The following is a 10,732-nucleotide window of genomic DNA, read 5'->3' on the forward strand; positions in this document are numbered from 1 at the left end:
AGAGCTGATGAAACAAACACTGTGTTTTATTTCTTCTTTTAATGAGCTGAAGAGCAACAGCACAGTGAGTGGTGACAAACTTTAAGCTTTGGATGTTTTGCAGTCCTACCACTAAAACGCACATTTCACATGCAAACATAAACACAGCTGTCACATTTAATCTATAGTAAGATTGTAACTAACAATTCTTCCTCCTTTCAGCAGCACTTCAGGATGGAAACACTGGTTTGGTCAAAGCACAAACTCTCACCCAAAGAGCAGAGGAAGGAGGAAACATCGCAGTTACATGACTCTGAGACCTTTTTCAGCTTCAGAGTTTCTCTCATCAGCCTCCACACCACCAAAAGCACAGAGTTTAAGCTCAACTTCAGGAAGCTCCACACCTTCATCAGCCTCCTCTGGAAGTTCAGGTACGTTATAGATTTTTATATGTATGCAGATTTATATGTGATGAAGATCCATCAATGCGTGAACTATCTAGTACTGACACACTGTGAGATGTGGAAGAAGAACATTTCTGAAATGTAAACTTCTTTCCTCGGTGTTGATGTACATGTAGAATGACAATAAATGGCTACTCTATTCTGAGTAAAAGATAAAAATGTGTTGAAATAAATGAAAATACAAAAATATTGCAATCAAAGTAGAATTAAAGTCAAAACTGTCAAATGTATGTAGCATGTGTTTGATTGTAAACTGATCATTGCAGTGAGTTCAGTAAAAAGCACAACAGCTAAAGAAATAAGTTTCCACCACAGCAGGTCAGCAGCTGAGAGAGGACATGGCTGACTTCCTCAGAGCAGCACTGCATGAGATCTGTGCTAGATGACAGATACAGACTGTGATTAGTCGCTGTTTGGTTTCAGAGCTTTTTCACAAGTGTCAGTGTAACAGACACAGACAGAGGAAAGATTATAAATACTATAATTATAAATACTTTCTATGCTTCAGAGTAACTACTTCATTATTTTATTTTTTATTTTTTGCCTATCCCGTTCAGCACTGTAGCAATCAGAATTATTGTCTGAATCCCTGTCTGGTGCCCCTCAGGAGACAGAAGCTGAAGGATATTTGGTCCTTTGTTCTGACACAGGCTGTTGGGGAATTATATATTTTAACCAGTTTATGAAAGAGTTTCCAAAACCACATTTTTGTAAAGCTGCAAATAAAAATTTCCAGTTAACTCTGCCAAATGCTTTTTCTGCATCTAGAGACAATATTGTGATTTCAGTGTTTTTATTGCATGATTAGTCTATTGAATTAAGTAATCTACATGTATTTGTTGATGAGTGCCTGCCTGAAACTGGTTTGGTCAGAATGAATTAAGAGAAGGGTTATTTTCTCTAAGCTTTGCAGATTATTTTGAGGTCTACATGAATCAGGGATACTGAACGATAGCTTGAGGGAAATAAAGGGTTTTTGCAGGAGATTAATGTTGGCAGAATTCATATTTGGTGGAAGTCTGGCATTTTCTTTAATTTCTTGGAACATTCTGTGGAATACTGGTGCCAGAATCGTCCAGAATTCTTTGTAGAATTCTGCTGGAAAGCCGTCTGGACCTGGAGCCTTATTATTGGGCATACTTATCAGAGCTTCCTGGAGTTCGCCTGGCGTCAGTGGCGAATCCAGTTCCATTGCTCGACTGTCTAGTAATTTTTGAAGGGTTACATCATCAAAAAACTGATCAATTTCATTTTTAGACGGGTTTATTTGTGGTTAGTATAAAGTTTCATAGAAATCCCTAAAATTGTTGTTTATTCTTTTAGTCAAAATGCCCGGGCTGTTTTTTTGTCCCAGTACAGCCCTGGGCTCGACACGCAGTGAATTAATCTGAGAGGGTGCATCAAAAAATAAATGGCTGCACCAGCAGTGCACATCGCAAATCAGCTCACATAGACACATTAGTTGTGACTCTTCTTAATGACGGTATCTTAGCTAACAACCCCAACTACCAGATTCAACTTGTAATTGGCTAAAAATAACTTCTGGTGAGAGGGACGTTGTTAGCTTTCCACATTCTGACACTTCAAAAGCTTCAGGAGCTTTCCGCTCAGCGCAGCATCAGCACCATGGAAACACACGGATACATCGAGACAGTCTACGGAAGTCCCAATGTGTTTTTGGGACTTTCAGGTGTTTGGACCAATGTTTTCTTTTCTGATCAAACCAGAAATCTTTAATGAGCATCTGGATTTGTCTCGCATTAACTGGCTGAGTTAATACCAGTTAATGCAACATCGAAGCAGCTGGAATCCACAGCTGTGCGTGTTCATGGAGCTTGCATTTTCACCTGCTGAACATCACTACCTGACAAGTTTAACTGTCTTCAGAACATTGCAGAGGCCTTATTGACAGTATTTGGCTCTACATATCTGTGTTTCTAGCTGTATACCCTAAATAATCTCTAGCTGCAGCTAGAGATCATTTAGGGCATACATGTATGCCATAAATGATTTCTAGCTAGAGTAAAGAGCCACGCTCCAACTGATGTTTAACCAGTATTTTTTTTACCTCCTCTTCACCAGCAAACACAGATATTGTGTCAGCAAAATAAAATTACAACCCAAACAAAAACGCCTTTCTACCAAATATTCAGGAGCAATTGCTTGTCTGTACTTTTGTACTCTGTGTGCAACACTTATAATAGGCTGGGAGTATGCTTGTGCTGTGAGGTCCTTGCCTCCACGTGGTTATGTAACTGAGCGGTGGACAGGATACATTTATATTTATTATGACTTATATATATATATAGTCTACTTCTTTTGTATCTTTTTGACCTGGGGTTACAATTTCTTGTGAATGGGTAAAATAAAAACATAACATATATAAGGTTATTCTGTTTGGTCAGAGTTTTGTTACAACACAATATTAAAAAAATAAACTTCAAATAAAGAAGAAAAGAATGATTACAAAAGTAAACACTTGGTAAATATTTTCCTTTCCTCCATTATTGTGTTTAGGTTTGGGTAGAGAATGCATGAATTTCTGAACATTAAAAGATGTTATGATACACAATTTAAAATAGAAATTTTAAATAAATAAAGATTTTATTTCTGAGTCTTGTGATAAATGAAATATTAAATATTGTTTGTTTGCATACTGCCCCTCTTTAGTTTCCAAAGTCTTTAACTGACTTTCATTCATTTGTTATTTTTATGTCTGTTTCATCAGACATAATGTATTGAGACCAAATAGTTAAACAACGGTGCATTTTATTGATCAAAAGTTCCAGATATGCCTCTGTGAAGAACATTTTTGCAGAGCAGATGCAAAAATAGCCTTTAGGAAGATTGTAGTGTTGTGTTTGATCTGATGAAAATGGAGGACTGACAGCATTTTAGTATAATGAGCAAGTCTAGTTTAAACTAATAATGTATAATTGTAGTTTAGTAAACCTCAAGCAGTCAGTTTCTTTTGAGCCATAAAGAAACACTGTTGCAATAGTGTGTGTGTGTGTGTGTGTGTGTGTGTGTGTGGTTTGAAGGCGTGACCTCCTCATTAAGAGAAGTAAGAAGTTCCTGGTTTGAAGTAAAGAAGTTCTAAGTCTTATTTGTCTCCATTTTAATGTCATTTGTATGTAATCAGCTGGCTTTACAACTTGCTTCACTTCTTTGTTTTCTCTCATACAAATTATTTCGTTCTGTGATTAAACTGAGTGTTTGGAAAAGAGTCACTCAAACATGCAGCTCATAGAAAGGACACTTTTTAATAGTTATAAAAAGATAAAACCCTGAAATATAAACATACGTCGAATTTAAAGGTTTACACAAACTTCTGCTTTTGCATCACTGCATTGTGCAAATCATTTTGATTTCACTTTTAACCCCAGAAATGACTTTTTGAATTTTTATTGTACATTTAGTCTGCAATCAAATATTTTTTTTCTCTATCCTTCTGAACATCTTTGTAGAGCTCCTGAAGCAACACTGACTTATCATTTATTTCATATACTGAAGAGGAACAACACAGTGACAACCATCTGTCTTAGTTTAACATATAAGAAGATTGTAACTAATGATTGTTCATCCTTTCAGCAGCACTTCAGGATGGAAACACTGGTTTGGTCAAAGCACAAACTCTCACCTACAGAGCAGAGGAAGGAGGAAGCATCGCAGTTAAATGCCGGTTTAATTCCTCAGGAAGGAGAAAACTCTTCTGTAAGGAAAAATGTGAAAATGGAAACATTCTTCTTGAAACATCTGATGATGCAGCTCAGAACGGCAGATACAGCATTAAATATGAAAACTCAAATAATATTATGTATGTGAGCATCACACAGCTGAAACAGTCTGACTCAGGACGGTACAGGTGCTCTTTGGACATTGCTCTACGGCTTGATCCAAACGATGATTTTGAGCTGATTGTCACAGAAGGTGAGTTTCTGCTAACAGTCGTGTTTGTCTTTGAAGGTGTGACAGAAGCTTCACGTCTCAAAAGCAGCTACTTTTCCTTCAAATCACCTACAGATGTTATATTTATCTGAAACATCAAGTTTCATCAGTTCTGCTGTCAAACAGCCCATAACCACGTCAGTCACATGCAGATATATAAACTGCTTCAAGTGGTCTTATTATGACTCTGATGCTTTCATTGTTCACAGCTTCAACCACTTCAACACCAAACGGGACTCTGAGACCTTTTTCAGCTTCAGTGTTTCTCTCATCAGCCTCCACACCACCAACAGCACAGAGTTTAAGCTCAACTTCAGGAAGCTCCACACCTTCATCAGCCTCCTCTGAAACCAAACATGCAGGTACAATATACTGGGTGGCTGTCACTCAGGAGGTAGAGCCTGTCATCTGCTAATTGGAGGGCCAGTCGTTTGATCCCAAATTCCAGTGTGCTCATCAGTGTAACGGTTGGATAGAAAGCACAAACGTGTTTGTCTAAAAAGATGAATAAGGCAGGTCATATGAGTGCTCGAGTAGAAAAGGGCTTTGGGCTCATAATGTGTTTTTATCAGAGAACTACATAGGAATGACACATTAAGAGCTGTGGAAGAAGCGCTCTGATCTTTAAGTGACTTAAATGAGAAGCAGGTGCTCAATGCAGAAAAACTTAGTGAAAAAGTAAACAGTTTCTATGCTTTTGAGTAACTACTTCATTAAATAATTTAATGCAGAAGGAAACTGAAGTCAATAGTTTAAATAAAAATTGTTCCGTCATGCTTGATAAACAGTTTGTCAGGTAATGTTCGAGGAACTGTTTTCAATCTAAAAATACACGTTACTCTGTATGTGCACAACTTTACTGCTAGATGAACAGACCTGGAGGCCACATGTTTACACTGTGAGTAAAAGAAATCTTCTCTGTTAAACTCCTGCAGATGTGCTGATTTATGTGGGTCTGATTCTGCTCGTTATGATCATCGTCTTATCAGCAGCTCTGCTGATTTTCTACATGAAGAGAAGGACCACTAAACCCAGAGGTGAGGCTACAGGAAACAAACACAGTGTTTTCATCACATTTCATCACAGTAAAAATTATTTTCTCACTTTTTCATGCTTGGATTAAATATTCTGTCAATCAACGCAAATGTCAACATGCAGCATGTGTAATATGCTCCTTTGTTCAGTGTATTGTCATCATAAACACCTTTAAAGCAGATTATTTACCAAAGTGTAATTGTCATTTAGATTTATACACGGAGAACAAATAGAAAAGAGTTTTTCTCTTCCCCAGTTTTCCACCTTTTGTTGTATAAAATCAGTGTAACTCTGATCCAGTCACCACGATGAGAGTGTGTCTACGTCATGGTAACACCAGATAATCTCAGACTGACAGAGCTGCTGTGAAAACAGACCGTTGGACTGAAAGGTGTTACTGATCTGATGGTGACGATCACCAACAGAGTCTCACTTGGATATGTTCAAAAATAATCCTTCAAAATCACAGTTTTATCAAATAACCATAAAACAAACAGGGAAACATGGCACCATGGTTGATCTGTCTCAGCTCAGAATGTCCCAGTTTGCATGAATTAAGTCAGGTGTGACGTTTCTGTCACACTGTTTTCACCTTTGTAGTTCAGTCTGTTTGTAAAAAGAGCACCGGATGTTCATTTATGACTCACAACAGAAACTGACTGATATGATTTTGATTCTTTATCAGTCATGTGTCTTATCTAACTGTAGTTCATATGAAGTTCCTCATATTGTTCCTGTGTTTAGTTCCTCAGGTTCTTCTTCCTGTTATGTGCCTTAAAGACAGCTGTTTATTTTCTGACCTGCATGTTTTTCAGGACCTCCTGTGGAAACAGAGTATGCTGACATGCAGGTGAGTTTTAGGACCTGTGACACACATCAGCTTCGTTATTGTTTGCTTTGTATCTGTCAGCTGGTTTGTTCTCCTGCTGAAGACCATCGGGTTCTATGAAGATATTGGAAAGTGTGACATACCGTGCAGGTCACTTTCTGTAGAAGTGTCTTCAGTTTATGCCACCGCCAACGACCCCCAGGCAGATGGAGTTGAAATTATAGACCTCACACCCGCGTTCTCTTTTGACATTGGGGCAGAGGCTGGTAGGAGGAGTTGGCTGTCTGGTCGGGATCTGGGATGCAGGGCTTCCCTGCTGCTGCAGGGGCAGTCTGCTTGTCTCCACCCAAGGGAAAAGGGGTAACATCTCCTGGGTCTAGGGGCGGATTGCCCCTCTGGGGGCGAGGGTACCTGGACCTGGTGTGTAGAGTATGCTTGGGGAGTGTGAGTGTGTGTACGGTGTCCTTTTCTGTTTGTCTCCACGTTGGGCGAGCGCTGAGTATTTGTATATGTGTGCATGAGGATGGGAATGCATGCTTGTGTCTGTGTGTCAGGTTGGGTATTAGACTCCATCTCTCTGGGAAGATCTCACCACACTCCCTGTCAGTGGCAGATGCCCTCAGCCGTCGGTGGTTGGTGTGTCTCAGTGTTGGGGGCTGGGCGCTCAGGTATGTACTGGCTCACTCCTGGTGGCTGCTTGGCAGGGCCTGGCGCCTGTGGCTCAGCTCCTTCCAGGAGGGTGGGGTAGTTGTGGATGGTCCTCCTTGGGCTCGTGCTCTGGGGGCCTCTGAATGTCTGGGGTTTGGATCTCCTGCATGCATGCTCATGCCCTGGGGAACGGGGCTATGGCTCCCCACACCTTCTACCGGACTGTTACATGGAGTAACCTTTTGAATACAAGCACGCTCACGCATACAGGTGTGCACACAGGTGTACACACAGGTGCTCACAGACACAAACTATATCTTTCTGCTACCTCAAAGCACATCGTGCGCTGTTGGTCACGTGCTGCACAATAACATTCAATATTTAGTATTTACTGTTGGTTAACACTTATCTAGGTTATTGCTGTGGTGTTGTGTTTATTGTGTTGCTCTCTTTTTGCTTGTTTTCTTTTTTTTCTCTTTCAACAGCTGAGCGAGTGGATTTTTTAGTGTCTTCTAGTGTCTTCTCTCACTGTCCCTCTTTCCCTCCTTCCTTTCTTTCTTTCTTTCTCCCTTACCTATCCCCCAGTCATGTCTGTCCGGTCTGTAATAACTTGAAATAAAATAAATAAATAATAACAACAAAGACCATAATGATCCACTGGTCAAAATAAATCCATTGGACATCTTTCTTGGCCTCCAGACAATAATTCTGATTACTTTAGCAATCACAATTATTGTCTGAATTATTCAAGTATCAAATGGGACAGGCAAAACATATACATGTATGTATACACACAAACACACACATATATCTATAGATATATATACACATATATATAAACACCTTTCTGGTGGAAAACAAGTCTATCAAAAGTTGTTTTGTTACAAAAGTATTTTGAAAGATGATTTCAGAGGCTTTATGATAATTAAAGGGTTGTTTTGGTTTTTGGTTTTCATATATTTAAGATTTTTTTTAATTATAACATATTTTTGGAGTCTAATGTTTGATCTCACCACTTTATCTCTTTAAGGCAGATAACCTCTGCTACGCTGAAGTGCATTTTCCCCACATTCCTGTCACCAGCAGCGCCCCCTGTGGTGAAGCAACTGATGTTGTCTACTCAATGCCTCAGGTGGACCTGAGTACTGCCATCCTCACCAAAGGTGCTTCACCTCCTCTGTACGCTACTGTTGCCTCACTATGAATTACATCAGTAGTGTTTTTTTAAACCTGTCCTGTCCAGCAGAATAATGGTCTGAATGCTTTGTTGTGCCAAACATATTTGCTTTCCCAAGAGGAGCACCATAGACTCTTTTTAGGTTTTTGTTTTATTTATTTGTTTTATTTTATTATTCATATTTTTCTCTGTATAGATATTAAGCTGGAATAGACAGGGGGTGAGGGATGTATTGGCAAAAGACAGGAGAAGAAATCAGAGGACTAGAAGAAGAAAAAGGAAAGAAAAACGAGAGAAAACAATGAGGGTGGGGAAAAAAATCGAGTTTGAAGCATGCAGTTATATAGCCTGAGGTTAAAGTTGTTTTTATTAGAGCTGCTTATAATTTAGCTCAACAGATATATAATATAAAAATGTTGCTTTTATGATTCTGGATGAATTTAGTGAAACGATTGCAGAAAACAGACTGCTTGGAAACAAGATATCTTTCAAGGAAGACGAAAAGTGAAGAGATGCAGTAATCTACATGTTTTTAATGAAAATAAACATGAACATTGGCACTTTTGACAGTGTATGGTTTTTATTTTCTTTTTATAAAATAATTTATAAATATTAGAATACGCACATTTCCTTCACTTCTGCAGTGGAAATATTTAGACTCAGCTTCTTCATAAAAACAATATTGTAAAAGAAAGCAACAGGACTTCTTAAACTTTTTGAGGATGTTTCATCTTCAGTTCTAAAAACCCAGAGGTGGAGAATCCCAGGTGTTTGAATCCTAGTGGTCATTGGCCCACTATTGATCATGTGCCTCATCAAATGAGCCAAGGTGTGAAAAACAATTTTGGGTGAAGCCATATTTATTGCCCCACACCATCATGTGATCTACTGAGGTCACCCAATGCAAGGTGTGAGTTAGGATTGAAGGACCTGGGAAGGGATCTCAAAACTGGTTTGTTTGTCGATGGCTGATAGGTGAGCTCATAAATCACCTCCTCTGTTCAATGATGGTCATTTACAGTGGACATAGACGGCCACTTCAGAAACACCTGTCTTCTTGGTCCGAAATGGGAACACTGGCACTCTTTAAAATATGTCTTTCGTCTTTAAAGAATAAGGTGCAGATGTATATATCTGAGTCTTGTCCTGTCGAAGTGGCTCTTCTATGTTTGTCATGCTTTTATGGGGTGGATGCTCCATGGACTCACTGCACACCATACACAATGTTGCTAAGGTGTTGTATTTATTGCCTGTTTTTTTCTAGCTTTCCAAGTTTGTAATTTGTTCCTGTTATTTATTGATTAGCTTGTGTTTGAGATTTTTTCCCTTGGGGTGAGCTAGTGTTTGTCTTAGGGTCTGTCCTGGTCTGAAGTGCACTGGCATGAGCACTGAGTTTAGCTGAAAACCTGCTACATAAGGGAGCTCTTGGTGGTGGCGGATGCATCTCTCACCCTCTCCCTCCCTTATCTTTCCTGCTTGGCTTCTATGTCCTTGTCTAGTCTCGTCTAACTCTAACCCTCAGAGAGACTCTCAGTCTTGCTCTCTAAAACCTGATTTGATCAACTGGTCCCTTACCAAAATTGACACCCTACCCTCGACCAGAAGCCTAGGCTCGGGAGAGCCTGATTGTCCTGCAGAGACGTTTGCTGCTGGATACTCAGTGGTCGGTTGCGTCGGGTGCCTGGCGACACTCTCGATGGAGGACACTGAATGACATGACACCATGATAACAGAGTTCTGGCTGATCGGAGATGGCTCGGACCAGGCTTATCGAAGAACAAAGAAAGCGGTTACAGCTGTTCAAAACCCCACAAGGCTGGCTGATTGACAAAGGGCAAGGCATGAGTACTGAGACTGTGTTTATTGAATGCAATATGGCTTTGCAACGGGAAATTAATAGACCTGGTGACCAGTGGTCGACATTAAGAACAACTGCAACTTCTTTAATGCTACCTGTTCCGACCTGTCTCCCCAGTGTGATGTTTGTGTAATGTATGAATGGTTGGAAGGGGTCCAAATAAAGGATTCATCATCAAAACACTGTTATTCCAGCAACATGTTGTTAATCATTTTTACCTTTTTACTTTTTATGTATTCAATCATTAAATGTACAAAGTAGCAACAAAAAATATTTCTGTATATCTAAATTACGTGATGTTCTGACTACAACGCTGCTAAGCAGCTGCATGGCTCATCAAATAAATTAAGTTAATATAGGACTTAAATTGGAAACAGTATGTGTCAATGCAAGATTTAAATAAAAGTGACAGTTGGAAGCAGAAAAAAACCTCTTACACTCATACAGAAAGTTTTACAGACAGCATTACAATGCTCAAAGAAAAATATAATAACAGTAAATACTCCAAGCAAACTAAATAAAGCATGTGCATGTGCAATTAAAATAAAAGTGACAGGTTTTTTAAAAATAAATGTCAGGGCATTGAAGGTAAACAGACAGAGGGAGAGGATGGTGATCACCTGACAAAATAAAAACAATGTGGGCTTTATAGATATATGGGAAACTTTCTGGGGAAAACCTGGCATTGTCAGGAGAGACAGCATCCATCCCACTTTGGATGGACCTGCTCTAATTTCTAGCCAATCTAGCCAAATGTAAGAAAGACCCCAAAATGTGACTAATCAGAGGTGTGA

At 39.3% G+C, this 10,732-nt stretch overlaps 1 protein-coding gene across 1 annotated transcript; it reads left to right on the forward strand.

The window, feature by feature from the left end:
- The first annotated feature begins 286 nt into the window (after positions 1-286).
- LOC146551224 (uncharacterized) lies at positions 287-8,592 on the forward strand. The gene is made up of 6 exons (XM_085261020.1): positions 287-410; positions 4,038-4,373; positions 4,601-4,753; positions 5,327-5,428; positions 6,242-6,276; positions 7,934-8,592. The coding sequence occupies exons 1-6, from the start codon at positions 287-289 to the stop codon at positions 8,105-8,107; spliced, it is 924 nt and encodes a 307-aa protein (XP_085117146.1). The 3' UTR covers positions 8,108-8,592.
- Positions 8,593-10,732: the final 2,140 nt, after the last annotated feature.

Source organism: Mchenga conophoros, linkage group LG20, assembly GCF_057382185.1.
Source record: "Mchenga conophoros isolate Kocher_MC1m ecotype Shallow Benthic linkage group LG20, M_conophoros_male_GT1.1, whole genome shotgun sequence".
Taxonomy (NCBI): Eukaryota; Metazoa; Chordata; class Actinopteri; order Cichliformes; family Cichlidae; genus Mchenga; species Mchenga conophoros.